This window comes from Cebidichthys violaceus, unplaced genomic scaffold, assembly GCF_023349555.1.
Source record: "Cebidichthys violaceus isolate CVI_PGR_0920_01 unplaced genomic scaffold, fCebVio1.0.p SCAF_12, whole genome shotgun sequence".
Taxonomy (NCBI): Eukaryota; Metazoa; Chordata; class Actinopteri; order Perciformes; family Stichaeidae; genus Cebidichthys; species Cebidichthys violaceus.
The window spans coordinates 7,097,802-7,121,479 of NW_027176285.1; the positions used below are offsets into that span (position 1 = coordinate 7,097,802).

Sequence of the window (23,678 nt, forward strand, 5' to 3'; positions counted from 1 at the left end):
ATGGGTGAGTAGTACTTGTAGTAGTAGTCTGGCATGTATACTTTTTGAACAGAAACAATTTTGTGATATTTACTGGGAATGACATACATTATAGCCAACAGCTACTCGTTACTCGTCCATTGCAGGCTTTCAAAGTGAGCGACAAGAACACATAGGAACAGGTCGTCCAACAAAAGTTCAGCTCAAAGCTGAAGCTGCACAACTCGTTAGCCAGTTAGGAGACGATGTCATGGACGAAATGCGTGTGATTTGTTGAAAAATCACACTAACTATTTTGTGTACAATTTATTTTTGAAATCGGCAGGTTTCTGAGAAATAAACACCTACCGATTTTATTCATCTAACAGGTAGCGTTTCTATTTTTCGCATGAGTTGAACTTGTTATTTTAGTCCAGTTTTTCCAATTATGAATACAACTATAAATACATCCCACCTGTGAACAGGAACCAGAAGTTGTTGGGTTCGATGGCCTCTTGGTCTCCACGCCGCCCGGTCTTCCTGTACTTGATCTTGTAGGCAGAGATGATGCCATTCTGGGCGCTTCGTGGAGGCGGCTGCCATGACACCTTGATGCTCTGAAAGACAATGAGGACAGAAAACATTGAGCTGCAAACATCCTGCACACGGGCGGACCCACAACATGGACACATTATAAAGCAATAGGCCCCCTACATGGGGCGGAAGACCCCTGAGTCGCTCTGATGATGTTTGGTGTCTCTTTATACTTGCTTTGAATCTCTTCCTGGTCAATTTGTCTCCTTGTAGTAATTTTGCATCTTAGTTAGGTTTTTCTTGTGTGTCTCTTTTGTCTTTTTACGTCTCTCCGTAGTTGTTTTGAGTGTCTTTGTAGTTATTTTGCGTCATTACGTGGTCATGTTGTATCTCTTTGTAGTTTTGTGTTGGTTTGTGGTCATTTAATATATGATATTTATATATATTTCAAGAGGTGCGGTGACTTTCGGAGAGCTTATGGAGATGGCTATCTGCTACAAATGCTGGGTCCTGAAGTCATAACTGAGAGTCAATTCATCCCATCAATAAAAATTATGACCTGATGTCTGAGTCTCTGTTCACAGTGAATCATTCTCTTAGGGCTGTTGTAGTTTCTGAGGGTGTAAGTCACATATATACTGTCTGTACGTGTATCTGTGTGTATTTGTTTGTTTGTGTGCGTGTGTGTGTTGCATGAATTTTAATTGCTTTATTTGCATGTTAACAACCCACCTCTGACACACACACACACACACACACACACACACACACGCACACACACAGCAGATGTTTGCTCGGCCCCCAGTGCGCTCTGCTCTGTGAGGCAGCTGCCATCAACCATTCTGTTGATATACTCAGTATGACCATGCACGTGTGTGTGTGTGTGTGTGTGTGTGTGTGTGTGTGTTAGGTGGACATTAATGAAGATTAATGAATTAGAAAAGTGAAAAAAGATTCTCTCTTTTTTGCCTCACCATGGATTGCCTCTTTTACAGCTCCTACTGCTAGTTAGACTTCTTTCTCCTGAGACTTCTCCTATAACTACCACTAATTCCACTTAAACTTAATCGTGAGGTTGGAGGAAATTGTGAAATTTGGAGGACACAGTAACAAAATGAGGCAGCGTATTAGATCAAATAATCTTCGTCTTATCTAATCTCTAGTGTATGTTCTGAGTCATGCTCCAAAATAGGTGGACAGATCAGAATTGCTGATCATGTGGCAGCCACTATGGAAAAATAACTTTTTTTACAGTACAATATCATTGTATATAAAAGCTGTTGTTTAAGCAGGACAAACATCCTGAAGTTGCTTATCTTCAGAATTGGATTGGATCAGTTAAGTATCTCAGTGTCATTCATGTGTGTGTGGCAAGTCAGCGGTTTAGCCAGAGAGGGCCTCCTGCTCTATGGGCCCCAAAAGGAGGACCTTTTTAACCACTAGCAGCACTGCGGAGCAATGCTTTTTAAGAGTACAGTCAGAGACAGTACAGAAAGGAGATGGCAGAGTGAGTTTCCTGGTTCTGGTTTCACCAGCAGGTCCTGAGTCCGATGGGAGAAGTGAAAGTGAACGCAGATTCTGACTGGTTCTTTTAGTCCACAGTCACCAGAGTACATATTGGACCCATTTCTCACAAGCCGCTTATCTTCCGAACGTTCTGACAATAAAATGGCATTTTTCAGACAGACGAATCAGGAGAAAATGAACTTAGCGAGATCTGGCACAAACCCTAAATAACTAAGTTCAGCAATGCTAAATATGTCTGTTAGCTAACATATAACGATATAAAAACACATGGCAAATATAACCAAATCTGCTTTCATCCATCCACACAGCATTCACAACTATTTCAAACAAGGTGCAGAGGATGGGGCAGAGGTGGACGAAAAATGACACCAGGAAGTGTATGCTATCTCAACACGTTGGCGGAGCTTGCAATGCATTGCCTTTTGTAACAGAGTATCTTTGGATACAGAATATCAAATGCACGCAAACTAGGACGCCCAAGCACAGTGACTCGATTGACATTACGACAAACATATTGCACTCCACTGCACTGATTGACAGGCGGCAGTAATGCACCAAGACAAATAACAATGTGCCAACAAAGGCAAAGAAGAAGAAGAAGAAGAAGAAGAAGAAGAAGACAGCAAGGAAGCAAACATGGCTGGTTTCAAAAACGATAATATGAGGAATTTAATTTATTAGGCCTCAAAGATACACACAACACATTGTGTATGTCTACATAAAAGAAACCTCTGCAGGTCAACTATAAAACATCCAGGCCTGCCAGCCAATCAGAAGCCAGTATCTGTTGTTGCGGTACAATTTTCACTAACAGCGTGAATTGAAGTGGATCATCATCATATACAAAACACGCCCCGCTAACAACCAGGCGCACACGTACAGATTTCATCACACACATTCACACATCCTTTATTTGTGTCACATTAACACACACACACACACACACTCAGACTGATGGTGTGTGTATTCCTCCGTCAGCTGTGGTGTAAGTCATCGGGCCAACGAGCAGTTTAAATATTCAGCCAGTGTTACTGTGACAACAGCCACGGAGGAATTCATTAACATTTAGCTGCACCTGTTCCCTCTGCTGCTCCTCATCCTGCTAATTGATTACAGCAGAAATGATTACTGAGAGGGGGGGGAGGAGGGGAGAGGAGAGGAGGGGCAGAAGGATGGAGGGGGAGAAAAAGAAAGCGACAAATTGAATAAATGTGTGTGCCGGCCAAATTCCTCCGTATACTCTCTCGGCCGCACGTCACAATGCGCTTCATTAACTAATTAGCCACTTTGACAGGCCACAGTCGGATGTGAGGTCTCCATGGAAACGACACAGAAGTTAAATTCATGTTGGAACAACTCCCACAGGAACGCAAAGACGCAAACCATCCATGAAGGAGGACAACGCCATCACCACACTGTCTTTACTGGGAACCAAATACTCCTCAACTAGAACAACCTTCTTTGGATTCTTTTATTAGACTTGTACTATCAATGATATCACTGTAAATGCATATTTCACCACAACATACAATGCTATAATCATGATGCTGTCTGCTGCTGCTTCTATTACTGATACGACTACTGCTATTACTGCTGCTATTACTACTGCTACTATAACTGCTTCTACTACTGCTGCTATTACTGCTACTAGTATACTGCTGATACTACTGCTGCTACTGTTACTGCTACTAGTATACTGCTGATACTACTGCTGCTACTGTTACTGCTACTACTACTGATACTACTGTTACTGCTTCTACTACTGCTGCTACTGTTACTGCTTCTACTACTGATACTACTGCTGCTACTACTGCTGCTACTGTTACTGATACTACTACTGTTACTGCTTCTACTACTGATACTACTGCTGATATTACTGCTGCTACTACTGCTGATATTACTGCTGCTACTACTGCTGATAGTACTGCTGTTACTATTGCTGCTATTACTGCTGCTACTACTGCTGTTATTATTGCTGATACTACTGCTGCTATTACTGCTGATACTACTGCTGTTGCTATTGCTGCTACTACTGCTGCTATTACTGCTGCTATTACTGCTGATACTACTGCTGTTACTACTGCTGCTACTACTGCTGCTATTACTGCTGTTACTACTGCTGTTACTACTGCTGCTACTACTGCTGCTATTACTGCTGTTACTACTGCTGTTACTACTGCTGCTACTACTGCTGCTATTACTGCTGATACTACTGCTGTTACTACTGCTGCTACTACTGCTGCTATGACTACTATATATATATATATATATATATATATATATATATATAAATATTTGTTTTGCCTCTTTCACAGCGTTCACTGAGCTAAATGGGCTCGATGGATCAATTAAGGCGGTTTCAGATGAACCACTTTTCCTTGTGTAAATTAGAGGTGAAGTGGCTTCAGGCTGTGCTGTAACACTGACTCATTCCTCTGTTATTTTCTCTGTTCTGAGTGAAGCAGAAAATGTCGGGAGCAGAATTCCCTCCTGCAGCTGCTTTGTATTCAGATGTAGTTGACATTGTAATGCACCGGGGCAAGTGAAGCCGCGGCCTTGTTCACTGCCTTCAAACAGGCCGAGGACATCCGTCTGTTTAAATTGTCCCTCAGAGAGCAAAGGGGGAAAAATGCAGGGAGGTCTGCAGAAAGCCGATGCTGATAATAATGAGTGCTGATCATAACCGAATCGACAGGGATAATCATAAGAAGCAGGGACGTCTGAGGGAGACCTAATGAAGACACACTGTAGAAAAGAAAGTTTGTTTATTCCCTGGTATAGTAAACAACGAGTAGTAACGCAATTTATCAGTATTTAGAGCAGAAATCTCTCAAACTCTTGCCTGAATGAGTTGAGGGAGTCCTGATAACTTTCACTGTAGAATGCGAGGTAGACAAACTTTTAGACTTCAGTTCATGTTGGGCCTCATCTTATACAAAACTCCTTAGTTGCTGGCGTGTATTATTTTAAATTTAGGTACAGTCAGTGTTATTGTATTTCCAGCTGACTCTTTGTACTGCTGAGCAGTTTGTCCGATCGATGGATGAAAAACGCTTTAAAGAAAAAACAAAACTTTGAACTGAATCTGGAATTCATTCAGCGGGTTTCTCTTCTGTTTCTCTTTGCTGAGCTGTGGTGTGAGCGCTGCATACAGAGCACCTCATCCACGCTGTGACCTCCACACACACACACACACGCATGCACACACACACGCACACGCACACACACACACACACACACGCACACGCACACGCACACACACACACACACACACACACACAAAGGGCCAGGTGAGTAAACACTCCCTGAATTCAATCTGTGATTGTTTGTTCATGTCCTCTGGGTGAGAGCTCCAATCACATCGACATTGTGTGCGCGCATGTGTGTGTGTGTGTGTGTGTGTGTGTGTGTGTGTGTGTGTGTGGTGTGTGTGTGTGTGTGTGTTAATGTCCTCTGGGTAAAAGGAGCAATCACATGGAGGGCAGATTGTCTCTATTTGCTCTCCAATACAACATGCAACACCATGCTGCACCATGCAGAGTGAGTGTGTGTGTCTGTGTGTGTGTGTGTGTGTGTGTGTGTGTTGTGCATTGTTTTTCTTTAATTCTGGTCTGTTTTGTTTGATTTATTTCAAACAATCTGTAAACAAGTTATATACAACAGGGGCTAAAAGCATTTTCATTATTACTGTATAAAATGACTGACCATCAACATTCTGCAGAGACAAGCAGACATCTTAAAATGTCTTGTTTTGTCCAACATTCCAAAACTCACATTTGAGACCAGGCGGTAACCTCTGTGTAGAAGTGTCTTAAACCAGCATTCTCTCTAGTGTCCACCAGGGGGCAACTCCTCTGGTTGTATAGAAGTCTATGAGAAAATGACTCTACTTCTCTCTTGATTTATTCCCTCAGTAAACATTGTAAACATGAGTTTATGGTCTCAATCTCTAGTTTCAAGTCTTCTTCAATACAGCATGATGTTCATTTAGTAAATTATGGTCCATTTAGAGTCAAACAGACCACGAAGCAGGGTATGCTTTAGGGTGGGGCTTACTGTGATTGACAGGTCGCTACCGCTACCAGAGACGTACACGGCGTCACTACGTCACTCCTCCACATCTACAGTTTGCAAAATGCCAATATTGCCATATCGGTAATCCAAGATGGCGAAATCGCCGAACTCAAAGCTTCAAAATGTCCACAAACCAACGGGTGACATCACGATGACTACGTCCACTTCTTATACGGTCTACGTTTGAGACGCCAATTCATTCTTGAACAATCTTTTATTGATGATTTAATTGTCCTTTGATAAATCTATGAATCAGCCAATCGTTCCAGCTCTACCATACACAACAGCCCTCAGTCTTTCTGTGTCGGGGAAATCCCTGCATCCATACTGTGTGGCGAGTGTTACCATGGTTACGAAAAGATCTCGCATAAATATATAAATCACTGAAGGGTGTAATTTCTACTGGGGATGGAAAACATGTCCCTCACATTATTTCTGAATCCTGTAAATGTCAAAAAGTAGATGCTTACATTTTTTTTTTTCCCGGAATTCCAATTTTTGTTGGACATCCAATTTTATGGAAAGCAGAATGAGCGGTTTTATTCTAATGTGTTATTTGCAATTTATATACATGCTAGAAATCCACGAAAGCAAGCATCATGGGAGTTGTAGTCTTTGAATGTAAACAAAACATTATATTTGATCTTGTTAAAATGAGCTGTTCAGTAGTACACATTATTATTTATCTCAGAATACTGACAGGAAACATTCCAAAATATTCCAGCGGGGGGGACGGGGGGACGGGGACGACGACACAAAACAATGTGTTCCGGGATCAAACCCGTGACTTCCTGGTCACAAGACCCTCCCTGGTCCAATCTGAGCCTGGCTGTTTACCGCTCTGACTAATTAGGAGATGTGCTGTTGATGAGGTGGGCGGAGCTTCAGGTGAAGTTGGGAGTGACGCTTGATTGAGAAGAGAGGATTTTGGTTTGAGTGACAGCACACTGATGATTATGTATCGTTGGGTGTAATCATCCCGTCACCACAACGACTCTGCTCGCCAAACACCAGAGCGAGGGAATCCGAGACGATTAACCGCAATCATCTGCTGCTGAGTGACATCATCACAGGTGCACGATGGCGAGAGAACATCTGGTGTTTCACGCTGTTAGCTTGACGTGGTGGATGAATGAACAGATGAATGTATGATTTCACACAGTGTGTTTAGTTCTGCAGTGAATGAATGACACTAGAAAAGACTTTTTAAACTTTTTAATTTAACACTTTCTGCTTTCCTCTGAGACAGTAAATGTCTCGTCCGGCAACTCTTCATGGATCATAAACTATCCTAAAATAACTGCAGCTAGTGAAACTGTGTTTTATCACAATGTTAAAAATGAAATTCCCTTATATCACAGCAACAAAAAAAACCTTAAGATGTCCTGTCATTACGCTCTGCAGGAATGACCTTCGAGACTTGAGAGGAAAAACTTCTTTTCAATAATTGAGTCTGTTTAAAATGATACAACATAGCTTTTGTAGCAGTATATATCTTTTATATGTTTCACGGAACTGCAATATTGACATTAGAGGACTATTACTTCAGATTAAGGGTTCGTGTGTGTATGTATGTCTTTTTTGGAGTACTCTCAAACCAGCAAATACATATGCTCCACTTATTTGCAGTCAAATGGGATTCAAATGAATTGTTTTTTTCCCCGTTCATTTGGACTTTCAATTAATGGAAGTGATGTTGTATGTCAGCAGACAGCCATAGTAGGGCTGCTACTTTAACAATTCTAGATTCATTTTTGTATTGGAACATCTGTTTTTATTTCACTATTCAAGTATTTGCTGACTGGCCCTCGGGGATGTGTGGAGAGTTCAGACCATATCTGGAGTTCTGTCAACACGTCTGACTCGAATGTCTCCACCTTCTACTGACTGCTGATGAAACAATGGAGACAGCCAGTCAGAGTACAGTTATGTCATGACATCGATGCAGCATTTCTTGTTGACAGTGAAACAACATGAATGAATGTGTCTAAGTGAAAAGAGATTGAATGCATGTTGGAAGACCAGCATGAATTGTGACTCACACAGCCTCCTATAGATGGATATTAACTCAGAGTTTTCATAATGGACTCTGTTGACCCGTTTTCATCATCCTCAGAAGTCAAATGAACACTTCACACTGAGCTCAGTGGGACCCTTCGTCGCCAGTTCTTTTAATTATTGTAAAATGAGTCTCTGGGTTCTCTGGATGAACACATCCGACTCCTGCCGAGACACCGGGAGGCTTAATTGCTCCAACAGGAGCGCTTCATGAAGCTGTTCTTACAGCCAGAGAGGAGTTAACAGTTTGCAGAGTGCTGGATGTTCCAAGCATCCGCTCCTGATCCTGACTCCGACGGACACAGAGACGGTGACCCTAGCTGGACTCTCTGGAGAATTCTGGGTAAAAAAAAAAAAAAAACACAAACTGACATCTGACCTACTGTAAACCCTGGCTCTGTGTTCAACTGAGCATTCAAAAACACACACACACACACACACACACACACACACGCATATACACACACACCACACACACACACACTGACAGTAACGCCACAGTTACTGGAGGAAAGTTGAGGAAATGTCGGAGTTCTCTGAAAAGTTGGTTTGACAGCGGAAACTTGAAGAGAGCAGAAAGATTCACATTCTCTCTCTGCAGGAAAACTGACTAAGGCTTGACCCCCCCCCCCCCCCCCACACACACACACACACACACACACACACACACACATACAATTTAGCAGCGATCAGGAAGCAGCACGAGTTCAGCACAGTTAAGAGATCACATGCAGTTTTTTATAGATGTTGCAATTAAAAAGCACAAAATCTGCTGTTACGCGCTAACGCTTACATATATATTTAACTTCATCAGGCTACATCACCACAATTAGTTTCAGCACTATGGCTTCAGCTAAAAGTACTATACTTGCTTTTATACTTGCTATCTCGGACAACTTTCAGCAAAAATACACAGTATATACACCATTTCAACATGTCCTCGATCCGTGTGATGTCTAACGCTATTGCTCCTTTATCGTGTGTTCTCCTACCAAAGTCCAGCACCACCAGCGATCAGTGCGCCTGAACCAAGCCCCTGTTGTTTAGGCAACACAATGACACTTGGGCTGAGGAGAAAGTCGTTGGGTTAAAATGGGTTTGTTTGTTACGTATCTTACGTTGCTAAATATATAAGTTATGTAACAAAAGGTCAAATAAATCAACATTGGGCTTTGTTACGTAACTTAGACGCTTAACTACTGACAGGCATGCAAGTTACGTAACAAACCACGATCTTTTCCTAAACCTAAAGTAGTTTTGTTTTAAATTCACATGGTTAGGTTTTACTTTAACAACGTGGGAGCTGCAGTTCTGTCCGTCTGACGCTACAGAACCAGGGCTGCACAATTAACCAACATTGTATTGAAATAGTATTAAGGGTGTGGAGCTTGGTGAAAAAGCACTATAACCACCTACTGCTTTAGAACGTTTGGTATTCAGCGTTCAGCTACTTTCACTTTTTTCAGGCAACATTTCAAAAAAGAGGAAGCCTTCTGAGCCGTTGTCATGAGGCTTTAAAATGTCAAGCTCTGACATCACTGATTGATCAGGCCCGACCCGAGAGCCGATCGACAGAGAATTATCAATCGTACGCAGGAAAATAAGCGAACAGAAATTGAATGAGGTCAGCACTCCAGAGACAGCGTGAACCTCCTCGTTATGGTCATAAATTATGAGCCGGATGATGAAAAGAGAAAACTAAACAGAGCTGGCTGCTGGTGTGGGCAATACAGACAAATGCTTGGAGAGCCAGAAAACCATAATGTGTACATCGTGGAGCCCAAAGTGCCCTCCATGTTGTCACGACTAAGAACTGAACCATTTGGAATATTATCGTTGATTGAATGGGTGTTATCAGTGGTTATCACTAGCATTCAAAAGCTTCACACTGGCCAAACTGAACCTACCACATTGTCAAAGTGAAACAAAAATAAACTTTAGGTTTAGGCATGGACTGTGTATAGGAAGTGGCCGTGGTCATTGTGACGTCACCCATTGGTTTGGTGGACTGCCGTTTTGAGCCTCAAGTTCTACGATTTGTCCGTCGCCATCTTGGCTTTTTTCCTTTGCTCCCATCATAATAATCACGTCCACTAGAGGTCGGCAGCATCTCGTTGTGTTCGTATCGGTGATTAACGGTGTGAATAGATGAACCTTCTAGTAGGTGTATCAGGGCCCTTCTAACCAACATCTACGAGGCTGATAACCTGATAACGCCCATTCAACTAGCTTATAACATTCAAAGCAGGTGCTGAACCTGTCAGTCTTAATCTTACGTTCCTGTTCATATTTTCAGATATCGGATTTACTGCATTTTAACGTTTACTGGTCACATTTAGCTGTATTGTGTAAAGTTACAGCTAATAGGACCCCAGCGCTTCCTGCTGCTAATTAACATTAAAAGTTTCCTATCGGCATACACAGTGTTAGTGGAGCTTCGTCAGCAGTGCTTATCGTCCAGTAGAAGTCGCTCTACACTACAAAGATATATGGACACATTTGGTGTGAATCGGTCAGTCGATCAGACTACAATTTCCATATCTGATGAAGTGAAACAACTTCTCTTACCTCGCAAAGCTTTCAAGTGGAAAATTGGTTCCTCAAGACTCACACAATCCCATCACTTTACTGTAATGTAGGCGTTTAAACCATTTGAATGTAAACCATCAACCATCAGCTGCAGGATCATGTCTGCAGCCTCTAGTTTTGCTCAAGGTGCATCATTTGTGGAATCCCTACAGTAATCATTTTACTCTTCTGACCCCGACACCTCAATCACACAGTAATTGATTTCCTGTGGTTCCACACAGATTCCAAGTTAAGACTAATTTGCAGCAGACTTTTATACTTCTGGCAAATCTCGAAGCCTCATTTCCTCCTCTGGATCATCAGCATAAAACCTGTGCAGTCAGCAGGATTATTGCAGGGAGCTCTCTGTTTATGTAAAAGGACAGATTGCTAACTCGCAGTGCTGTGCACTTGTAAATGTACCCTGATACGACCCGAATGCAGGCAAGAGACGACAGTGATGAGAGTGTTTATAGAATGAAAAACATGAAGATGTCTTTGAAAGAGTATCTGGGATGCTGTCTAGTAATATTTAATTAAAGAGAGTGAAAGGAGCTGATGTGATTGGCTGTTAGAACTGCTCACGGTTTATTTTGGTTGTTTGGCTCTTTTGGTTTGTTTCCATCTGTATATGTTTTGCATATTTATGTACTCCATGTCTTCTGTTGTATCTGAATGGCTGTTGTGAAACCAATTTTCCTTTGAATGACAAATAAAGTTGATCAAACTTCTCTTCTTTTCAGTCACTGAGGGCCTGTAGACAATAGCTCCACACTTTTCTTTCACCCTATATTCCTACATTTTGGCAAATTGGCACCATAAAAAGCATGCCAAACTGTCTATAAGCAGTTCCTGTTTGCAATGCATCCATCTATGTCGAGAGAACTGTCACTTAAACAAAACTTAAAACATGAGTGTTCTCAGGCAAGTTCTGGAGATATAAGGAGCGTGGTTTTTTTAACATGATTTTTGGATGATTTATGGATGATTTATGGACGTCTATCCCCAATGGAGGTCTGACTGAATCTAGAAATGGATGCATTACGTCTGTGTCTTCACATTTGACAATGAGTTATGACTCCGAGAATGGGTCATTTCTGAAGCAAATTGCAGCAATGGGGCGCTGAGAGTTTTAAAATCCTCCACAGCATCACAGCGTCTGCTGCAGCTGCAGAAAGCGTTGATACATGTAGGTGGACAAACTACAACAACTAACTTCCTGTTGTTTTCAGAACACCAGCATGGACCGCTCCCTTTCACCTCAAGCAGTATTTTGGTCATTTGTATGTATTTTACTTCTGCACGGCTTCTGCTATATTTTTAAGGCTGCTTTAACATCTCAAGGTTGAGTTCATTTGGTCCGGACCAAAAGACAAAATATTGTTGAATTTTACAGAAGTCGATGTTGATTTATTTGTCACGTAAATTGCCTACATCAGTAACGGAACGTCTGTAGTTATTTAACTGTTATTTAACTGCCTAAACCTAACTGAGTTATCTTTGAAGATGGGAGTTTATTTTGAAAAGACAGTAGCATGTAACGAGCTGAAATGTACAGGTGTTGCTGGACTTTTGTAGGAAAACTGAATTGAGGAGTAACTAAGATATCATATGAACAGTTGATTGAGAATATATATATATATATATATAAAATCACATATCTGCTAACATGAAATCCTGTGGTTGTTTGGTTAGGTCTCCCCAAATGAACCGCACCAGAGTCCACTTGGAAGCACACCGAGATCCACCTTTCCAGACGGTCTGGGCTCGGTAACGAAGAAATTGACTCTTTTTTTCTTTTTGCGCTTCTGAGCACCTGATTTAGATACACTATAATAAACAGGAGCTTTTGGACGGAGACCCAGTTGTCCCCTTTGTCAGATCGCAAGGAGGTCTGTACGTTTTTGGGGTGTACGGGGGATTTTGACCATGGGAATGTGTTGTATGGCCCTCCACCACATTTTCATTCCATTAATCACCTGAAGCAGCTTGGACAGTACACATACATGTAGATCATATACGGATGTAGATCACATCCATCAGTAAAATGAGGCCAGATCACCAGAGAGCAACAGCTGACTGATGACAGCGTCGCCGTTTAAACGTGGCACAGGATGTGTTGGGTGGAGAAACCTGGGAAATCAGCATGTTGAATGGTTTATGTAGACAACATTTGGAATAACAAGCTCAGACTACCTCAGGGCGACACTGCAAAAAGTCTGTCTTAATATGTCAGTTTCCAGTAGATACAGCTTCAATCTTTCTCTGTTAATATCGCCATGAATGGAGCAGTTGGTGCAGTGTCCAGATGTAGACAGAGAGAGGAGGGAGTAAAAGAATGAAAAACTCACCCTGGACAGGACAACCTCTAAGGTGATGTTCTGGGGAGGAGCGCTGGGCACTGCAAAGACAAAGAACATTTAAATTAGGTTAGATAAAACCAGCTGCTCACATCCAACAGGTTCTCTTTTGTAGCTTTAGAAAACAATGTTTTCTTATATATATACAGTATATGTATATATATATATATATATATATATATATATATATATACATACATATATATGTATATATATATATATATATACATATATATATATATATATATATATATATATACATATATATGTATGTATATATATATATATATATACATATATATGTATGTATATATATATATATATATATATATATATATATATATATATGTATATATATATATATATACATACATATATATATATATATATATATATATACATATATATGTATGTATATATATATATATATATATATATGTATATATATATATATATATATATATATATATATATATATATATATATATATATATATATATATATATATAGTATATAAGGAAAAACAGATCACAACTCTCTGAGCTCTGAGATCAACACATCCAATGACTCGGTTCATAGTTCGTTAACTAATCATTCACCAATGACAGTAACCGAAAGGCTACAAAACCTTCGTGTCCTGTTCCAGAAGTGAGAAAGCCTCAATGAGAAACACGCTGACATTTGTAATAATGCCGATAAATAAAAAAACTGATTTGGAGTACAATCTCACTCTATGGTATGTTGGCCTCGTTTTTCCCTGTAATATATGTGATGAATAATACAATATATATATATATATATATATATATATATATATATATATGTAAGTTCTGCACCTCTATAGAAACAGTGCAATGACTAGAAGCATAGAGAACTCAAACATGTTAAATGATCATTTATTTTGCAAAATCAATGAAAACTATACATCCAACATTTCTATAAGTGTCCACAAGTGAACATTTCCACAAAAAATGGAGGCTCCACGTGTTACATACATTGAAGTATTTACATTTGTCAACCTCTCTGCTCTGCTCTGTGCTCAGCAGCCTGCGGTTCAGTCAGAGTTTCACAGAATCTCGCGTGACTGTCGCTCTCATCTGAGTCAATCACGGCTTCATATAGTTGCGCTGAGGAGCTCAGCGTAGAATAACATGTGTTTGATGAAAATAAGCTTTGTTTTGGTTGCTTTTACTGATGGAAGCGTTTGTGTCACATGATGTGTTTGATGGCCGTCAGAGAGATGGAAATCTGACAATTGTGACAGTTTTTCCAGCTTCTGGCTGTGATAGGAAGCTGTGTTTTGGTGATTGTTTAAATCCCGCCGGCGGGTTTTGGGGTTCAGAGAGACACGGGGGTTTCACTGTCTGATAGCATGTGCTGCAGAGGACTTCTTTTAGATAGTGGTCCGTGAACTACTGTCTTTCTTTTTGTTTTATCAGACAGACGTTGGATTACAGAAGCTAACCTGGACGTAAAGTCAAGACCTCAGGAATTAAAGGAACAATCTGGCATTTTGGGATATACTGAATTGCGCAAGATGAATATCAATGTCATAAATGAACCAGACTGTTTCTGAGTCGCTGGTGTATTTCTTCATTGGAGCTTAGCTAAACTTGGCTAAGTTTTTGTGCTACGCTAAACTTATCTAAAAAGGAGTTTGTTTCCCTCAGAGGACTCTGGACCTGAACTCACTCATTATCGTCATTCTTTAGTGTCAGCGCATCGGCTGAGTGCTCGGCTGACTCGGTTCGCTGACAGATCCCTGCTGTCAATCAATCACCCTGATGATGACATCGGCGCAGACGGGAGGCAGACGGGAGGCAGACGGATCGACGCATTCGCCCTCCGAGATCTGACTGTGGCACCGCAGCAAAACAAGATTACCACGGGACGCATGACAGGTGTCATTACACACACGCACACACACACACACACACACACACACACACACACACACAAACACACACACAGACACACAAACTGTTCTGAAGTCAGTTCTGGAAAAGGAAACAACACAAAGATGAAGGTGAAGACTGGAAGAGGATGATGGAGAAAAAAAGAAAGATGACATTTGAGTTGAAGGCAAAGAAGAAGAACAGAAAAATAAAAAAGGAGGATGAAGAAGACAAACAAGAAAAGTAAAAATAAAGATGAAGACGATGATGAGGAAGGAGAGGGAGAAGATTTCAACGAAGACAAGAGCGACAAGGAACGGAAAAGTGAAGAACAGGAAGCGCAAATAAAGAACAAAGAGGCAATAACAAGAATGAAGAAGAGAACTAATGTGAACAAAGATGGGAGGAGGATGAGCAGGATGGTGAAGAGGCCCACGAATCGGAGACGTCTCAAAATGGAGAATCAAAGCGCCGTTTTGGTTTGCATGCGGCCCGCGTCCGTCCAACCAGACGCCTGATTAACCGTCGGAAGCTTATCTGTTGATTCAGCTGCTGTGTGTCACTTTTACTGTGGATTCAATTAGCCACACGAGTCATTGTTATCATTGAGACGCAGCCGGAAGACTCACAATACAGACTCTCTGCATCTGTGTGTGTGTGTGTGCGTGTGTGTGTGTAGATAGATGTGTGCTGTGAATGCAGCTGGACGCACGCCTCCATTCTCTCTCAATGTCCTTGTGTCGAAGTTTATTAACAACAGACCCGTCTGAGCTCCAGTCAGCGGCTGAACGTAAATGGCGATGTACCGTTCAGAAGAGATATTACAGACCCAGCCTGAAGTCTAAATGTAAACCAAAGTACCCCCCCCCCCATCAAAACTTCTTCAATCACTTCCTGATTGACTGACAGACGTTTACGGTAATAAAGGGAGTGACTGTAGACAATGAACAGGGGTTTATGCCGGCACTGTGTGGGTTCAGCTCTGGTACAAAAATAATGCTTTCTGGAACATGTGGTAAAACTATTCGTACAGTGATGAAACGCACAGTTGCGGTTTGAGTTCTGCATTGAGTCATAATCTTTCCAGAAAGAATCGCTATGCATCTAAGAATCGATTCCCCCCCAAAATCGATACAGCATAGTATCGTGATATTGTATCGATAAACGGAAGCCAAGTATCGATCTTTTATTATATAAACTATAAACTTTTTGGTACTAGAATAATAAAATCAATGCTTTTTCAGTCCACTAGATGGTGCTGAGTTGTTTTCTGGTGAGGTCAGCAGAGGTCCCAGGTCAGCATGATTGGGAGTAAGTTGGTCAAAACAAAGATGGAGACATCGGAGAAAGAAATGAGAAATGTGCCGTCCGCGTCTGGACCGTGCTTCTGTTGAAAAAGCCAGTTACGCGCCGCACTCTCCCCATGAGCCTGGCTGCTGTCGGCAGATGTAACGCCCGCGAAACACTTCACATGCAGGTATCCCGCTAACTGAACGGCAACGCCCATGTTAGAAGCATTGTCGGTTACAACCACCAGGTTTTTGTCGGCAATCTCCCATTCTTGTGCTGCATTTTTTTTTACAAGTTACATTGTTAATTCCTGTAATAGTACAGCTGTCCTCACACGTTTGCATTCAGTTAAGTTGGACTATGTAGACTGTAATACAAACAGTTTGTCAGGTGCATGCAACATTTATGACAGTCTGTCTGCTTGACAATTTGCGGCAATAAAAATGATTGAAGTGAGACGAACAGACTGAAAACTTCATCTTAATAGATAAAACATTGCAGTTGAAAAAATATATGTTATCGCAGTACTCAGCATATCGCAGTATCGTGATAATATCATATCGTGACCTAAATATCGTGATAATATTGTATCGCGGGACCTCTGGTGATTCCCACCTCTAATTGTGAGGGCAAGAAATTCATTTTCCACCGTAAATGACACAGCCAGCCAGAGTCGCAGCGGGTCGTGAGTTCTCTGATCCCTCTTTGGACCAATACAATACCAGTGCCTTGAGTAAGAACCTGGATTAAAGCAGGACACTGTCTCTTCTCGGATACCAGGACGGCAAACGAGAGGAAGCAGAGCTGAGGTCTGTGTGGCGGGTAACAGAGAGAGAGGAGAGCATGCTGTGCAGATTCTGTTGCAGTGATACATAAAACAGAGGTCTATGAATATGAAGGCAGTGGAAAATTCAAATTTTTACCACAGATTCTGAAATTAATCAAACATGCCAAAAAATGGTTATCCACAGTGTTGACTTGTGGTCCCATCAGTTGATGAAACTTAGTCTTTCTTTTTTTGTTCTGTTGGCAACGGGGAGAGAATTGGTATAAAAAAAGGCGTTTTATTCGAATCGATTGATTTGCTTGTGTGCGGTTCGTGAGGAGGGTGAACGAGGCCGAACGCATCGGCCGAAATGCAACCTCAGAACCCGCCTGCTATCGTCTGATGACGATTTCGCTTTTTTGAAGCTTAAAATGAGCTTGTAAGATGGCTACTTGTGCAACGGGTGAGGCGGACGGGTCCAACAAACGGTGACCTGTCAGCCAGGATTCATTCGTCACGGCAGTTATTTTCACCCAGACGACAATCACTTCCAAAACCTAACTAAGTAGTTTTGTTGCCTAAACCTAACTGAGTTGTTTCCTGTGAAGACAGAAGTTTATTTTGAAAAGACTGTATGCATGTAGGGAGCAGAAATGTACACGAGTTGCTGGCTTTCGTAGGAACGCGCACGAAAATTGAAAATTGCTGCTCTTCATCTGTTGCATGTGACACAAACCCTTCTTTTTTCACATGTGCAACCCCACAGCTGGACAGCAGTTAGCAGAAGTCAGGTTTCCCTCCAAACGTAGCGCAAATGTTTACAAAATTTCGAGAAAATCCTAAAATAAAATGTGAATTAATGCAGTTCTCCGTCCACTACTGTTATGTGAATACTAGAAGATAAACAGCTGTTGGTGCTCCTTCTCTCGTCAGGTGCCGTTAAACTGCTCGGAAGAAGAAGATAACAGAATGTGGAAATATGGCTTTTATGCTTCTTGCATGTATTAATTAACCCAAAGGAAGGTTACAGATACATAGATCTGATGTTTTCATTTTCTGCACTTTGTCATCATTTTTGTTTTAATATTTCCAGTGTTTTTTTTTATCCTTAATTTAAGAAGTTTTACTTTGAAATGCCATGTAAATATTTTACAACCTGAACTTCAATAACATACAAGAACTAAAGATGCTAATGCCACTTTAAATATTGCCGCAGTTGCTCTGCAAATGTTTTAAATGCGTTGATCTTTAATTCATGACTAATTAATGACTGATTCACTGAGAACGTTCATGTTCAACTGCTCCTCAGGTTTTCCTCCACAACTGAATCTTTTCTAGCTGTGCGACTGTAAATCACTGCTCAGGGCCACAGCTGCTATTGTCCTCAGCATTTTGGGCCATGTGTGGTTTTTTTTGCAAACTGCTATAATGTAGACCCAGTTTTCAATTTCCTGTGGTGTAAATGTCCTTATATAACCGGATGTAACCGAGGTGGTTTGTATTTTTTACAAAAAAACATTCAGTATTTCTAAAAGGGCAAGGAAGGGCAGGGCCAGAACTCTGAGGCCAGAACATTTCAATCAAGACGGATGTATTAGTAGTTTAGCATGAGTGTCCTAACTGAATGCTATGAAAGCAATTAAACAGACACGCCCCGTTTCTATTTATCCCTGTCAATCGCTTACAAAGTGCATTAATGGACGAAGAACGGCTGCTTCGTGAAGTTGAAAATGAAAGCATTTAACGCTCTCTAGCCTTTAGCGTTAGCTGTTAGCAGCCGGTAACTGTCAGTCCTAAATAAGGCAAACTAACAGAGCTAACAGCTAACGTCAACGGAGTTTCCATTGAGTTACCATTTGATGCTCTATTCAGTAAAGAAGAGGTTTCACTTTAAATAAATAACTAAAGTTGATTCTGTTAATGTCACAGTTGTGAAAGGCTGTTGTTAATATGCATAAAATTGCCTTTTCCCTATTCTGCAGTGAGAACTGATTGACACACATGAACACTGTCGCCAATGTGTAGTGATCAGTGATGCGTTCGCTTACTGATGTACGTACACTGTGTGGATAGGGACACGTTAAAGGTAGAGCTCACCGTCTGATTGGGTGGTGACGCTGGCGGTCTCCGGGGCGGTGCCCGGTCCGTAGCGGTTGACCGCCGAAACCCGAACCGTGTAGTCCGTGAACTTGTTGAGTCCCTCCATCTTGTAGTTGAGTCCATTCACCTCCACACTCTGAACACAAACACAGAGGAGCGGTGAGGATAAGATAAGATATACTTTATTCAGCGTCATGGAACACATACGCTCATGCATAAACATGCTTAAATACACATGTCGGCAATTGTAACGGATAATAACACCAGGTGTCATTATCCCCAATAAAATATCTTGTTGCTATTTAATAATTTGATGGAGGATGGAATGAATGGACTTATTCAGCCTGCAGATTAGCATTCTGCACCGTCTGTCTGAAGGCAACAGCTGGAAGTCTGGGTTCAGAATATGTATTCTGTGCCTCCCTGAGCACAGATGTTTCACATCAGGGCTGAAGATAGTGTTCCTCTTGTTTCCCTACGATCATCCTGGCCGTTTGAGTAAGACGTGCAAGCTTGGACTTTAAACATACTGATCATACCATACCATACCTGTATGCCATATTGAATTACACTCTTTAGAATCATTTCATATAACAGAATCATGAGTTTACTATTAATGCCACAGAGTCTAAGCCTGCTCAAAAAGTACATCCTTTGTCGTAGCCTGGAACAAAGGTTTTCAACGTGCACATGCCACGTGAGCGAGCTGTTAAGTGCAGGGATGGTGCTGACCTGTTCCTTGGCAGACGGGCTCTCGGTCCACAGCAGTCTGTAGCCCAGGATGGGCCCATTCGGTTGGCTGGGAGGCTCCCAGCTCACCTGGACCGAGGAAGGAGACAGAGCCTCGGCTTGGAGAGACTCCACCCTGTTGGGAACTTGTACTGTAGAGACACACAGAGAGAACACACTGCTCACATACTGCTAATATTACACCCTCCACTGCTGCATCCACCATCAGTGACTGGAGGCCCATTCTCTGCAGCATTGAGGGCTTTTCAAATAGGTACTGGAGGGTCATGCATAAATTATGTTAAAAACTATTTTATTCATGTTTTCGTTTGGTTTATTTCATCTTTAAACAAAATATAGTTTCAGGTCAGAACAGTCAAATCGTCACAAAAGTGTCAAAGGATCATTCCATTCTGGCTATATGGGGGTGCTGAATATCTGACTTTACATAGGAGTGCTTGGTTTCTTCCAATATATCAAAAATACGTGGTTTGAACAATACAAATCTGAAAGTGTGTTGTAATGTAATGTGCTGCCAATCAATTTCATGAGTGTGCGTGAAGACGATCCACTACCCAGATTTCCAAATGTTTTCTTGGCGATAAAGAACTACAACATAAGGCTCCAGTTTCAAACCAAAGAACACATGTATCAATCAGAGCACTTTAATGAGAACAAAGCAGATATACATATTTTAAATTAATGAACGATTCTCCAAAATTAGCAGAGGGAGGCGTGTAGAAACAGAAGCTGTTCGCGGCTTGCCCCTCTCTCTCTCTGTCTCTCTCTCTGTCTCTCTCTCTCTCTCTCTGTCTCTCTCTCTGTCTCTCTCTCTGTCTCTCTCTCTCTCTCTCTCTCTCTCTGTCTCTCTCTTTCTCTCTCTCTTTCTCTCTCCTGTCTTTGGATTACTACAACTGGGGGGGGGGCTCTGCATTCACAACTGTGATACACATTATTTGTCTCAAACAGTAGAATCGCCTCACACACTTCACTGAAGGTAAACGTTTCTCGTGGAAGCAAACGTAACCGCCGGAGGATCCACCACGAGCAGTTAGGCATGTTAGCTAAAGCTGCATGCACCTGTTGGTCACGTAGCATTGTCGGTGCACTGATTCGGGTCACTTTGCATGCTCGCCGGGGTGGGGCATTAAATCAGTGATGAAGGTAGAAGCAACAATTGTATGCAACAGATTTACTCCAGGATTGCCTGTGGCTCACTTGTACTCATGGATGGATGGATGAAGTCCAGGGTCATTGCTTCATTCCCAGTCCGTCCCTGTGAGTCGGCCCAAAACGTGTTCAAGTAGCCCAGTTTAAGCTGCAGGAGCTGACTTGTGGAAACTGTTGTTGCTATTTCTGCTTTTGGTCTCTTATCTCGCAATATACACCATACACAAAGCAAGGAACACATTACAGATTCAGATGTGTGTGTGTGTGTGTGTGTGAGTGTCTGTCATACGGTCTGGTTTGGTGGTGATCCTCAGGGGGGCGGAGCTCTCTCCTGGCCCCACGTCGTTGTATGCGATGACTCTGAAGCTGTAGCTCTCCTCTGGTTTCAGGTTGGAGACCATCAGCTCCAGAGACTCCGGCTCCGACACGTTCACTGACCGCTCCCTGCAGCAGGAAACCACAGCGTCATACACTCAATTGCAAATAGAACACACATTGGCATTGTTATAATACAATTTTTTATCATCACCATATCTTCTTACGCACACATTACTCTTTATTTATTTAATTTTGTAAAGAAAAATTATTATGAATATTAATAATCTTATTAAGAATATCAAACAGCGCTGTATTCAAAAGATATTCCACTTTTATTTTGTAGCATTAGAGATAATCTGGGCCATAATCATAAATAATCTGTGTAATCCCGCAGTGACTGCAGCTAATCCTCAGATTACAGCACATCTGCAGCCTCTCAGTTCTCAGCCAATCACCAAATCACTGAAGAGACATCTGCAAAGATTAGCACGTCTGCCACCGCAGCATCAAACACACACAGCAGACTTGTTTCTGCTTAGTTCACAGTGAAGACAGCTGACTCTTTGGAATGATGTTTTTAATCCTTGTAAAACTGATGGGAAACTTGATCCTGGTAGAATATTATTGATGGCTTATCTTTCTCACATTGACCTCACGCAGTTTCTGTTGGGCTCCCAGATGTGCCTTAATTTAGAGATGAAAACTAAATAAATAAATGATAAAGCAACAGTGTAGAACAATTGTTTTCCCAAAGAACAGTTTAATTTGAGCAACGAGCAAAGACGATATAATGATAATTACTGCTGACGAGGAGGTTCAAGAACGTCTGCTGCTCATTTCTAGAAGGCTACACTCTGTTCAGTGTGACTTTTGTAATTGAAGAGGGAAAGTTTAAATGGCATTTCAAATGACCACAATCCTCTGCTGACTGTGAAGGACCACAGCACAAGCATACTTTAAGATATCTGTCTCTGCAGCAGCAGCAGCAGCAGCAGCAGCAGCAGAGAGACACGAAGGTAAAAGAAAAGACGAGAGGTGAGTGGAGTTCTCAGGGTTTCTGAATCCATATTTCCTCTGAGCCGCTGAGTCAAAACGGCAGAGAGAACGAGTTACCCAGCGGGTCTGTGTCTGTCGCACAGCGTGAGTTCTCTCTGCCCTTCACAGAACACAGTCTGAGGTCATTCAGTCACCTCGCAATCAAGTGACAGACGCTTCTTCCTCTGCTTCAGTTTGCATTCGTCCTCCTCAATCTGTCCAGTGTTTCTTCTCATTTCCTCATAGACTGAACCTCTCTCAGTTTCCACCTCTTTCTTTACATTCTCGTCTTTCTGTTTTTACCCCTCGGCCTTGCAATGACGATGATGCGTTTCAACGAGTTCATCCTTAAGAGCCAGTGAGTGCAAGTGTCATGAAGAAGTGTTTTTCCAGACCTTTTCTGTCAGATGTCTGTGTATAAAAAATAGAAAAAGGATGCTCTTTAAAACTTGATCTTCAGGAAGTAACCCACTGATTGTTGTCTGTCTGTGTAGTTACAGCACAAACACAAAGTGCAAGAAACTAACGCAGTGCAACTTGGATCATGGATCAGAACCGGCAAAATGTGAAGAAACATCAGCTCAAAAGCAAACGTGGCTGATGTTTATTCCGCAGCCGAGTGACCTGGTGGCAACAATGAGACTCAAATGACGTCCATCCCAAATATAAAGACAAAAAACAAAAGAGGTGATGGAAATATGTTTTGCATTGGTTTGGTTTCTTTCCCTCTAGAACCATCATCTGGTCAAAACTTCCATTTGTTCGATACTTTGGGTTATGGTAAAGATTTGTCAGAATCTGTCGACTCTGAGCTTTCTCTCCTGGACAGGTCGGATGTTGAACCTGCTGGGGCGATGCAAGGCTTTAGAACCAGCGGCAGGGATCCAGAGCGGCGTCGGCCGTTCTCTCTGAGCTCAATAGTTGCATAGCTCTGTTACTGTCAGATGTTTTATCACGTTTCCTTCCAGCGGAATGCTCTGAGTGAAGATCTCTCTGCATGGTTAACAGTTAGCAGTGTATGCGTAGGGACTTTATTGTGAAAGGTTAGAACAGAAGGTGTGGATCTGGTCTACTTCAGATTATTCACATTCTGTGTGAAAGCAGTCATCACAAAAATCAACACTGAAAACAAATATATACTAACGTGCAAATTAATCGCAAGGAACAAAAAATGGCTGCGGTGTGGAGAGGCCTTCATCATTTGTATTATTTGATGTTATCTGGACATGTTACGGTTAAAGGTTTGGGAATTATTGCGGTCACGAGAAAAAGTAAGCTGTCACAGGAATTATTTTT

At 41.7% G+C, this 23,678-nt stretch overlaps 1 protein-coding gene across 1 annotated transcript in view; it reads right to left on the bottom strand.

Annotated features, from left to right (window-relative positions):
* dcc (DCC netrin 1 receptor) overlaps positions 1-23,678 on the bottom strand; it is a 168,321-nt gene that overhangs the window by 75,928 nt on the left and 68,715 nt on the right. Inside the window, exons 9-13 of the mRNA XM_068705640.1 lie at positions 21,319-21,473; positions 19,863-20,011; positions 19,128-19,266; positions 13,071-13,120; positions 434-575 (exon numbers count right to left, since the gene is read on the bottom strand). Of these exons, the coding sequence (XP_068561741.1) occupies positions 434-575; positions 13,071-13,120; positions 19,128-19,266; positions 19,863-20,011; positions 21,319-21,473 (635 nt within the window). The remainder of the gene's footprint in view (positions 1-433; positions 576-13,070; positions 13,121-19,127; positions 19,267-19,862; positions 20,012-21,318; positions 21,474-23,678) is intronic.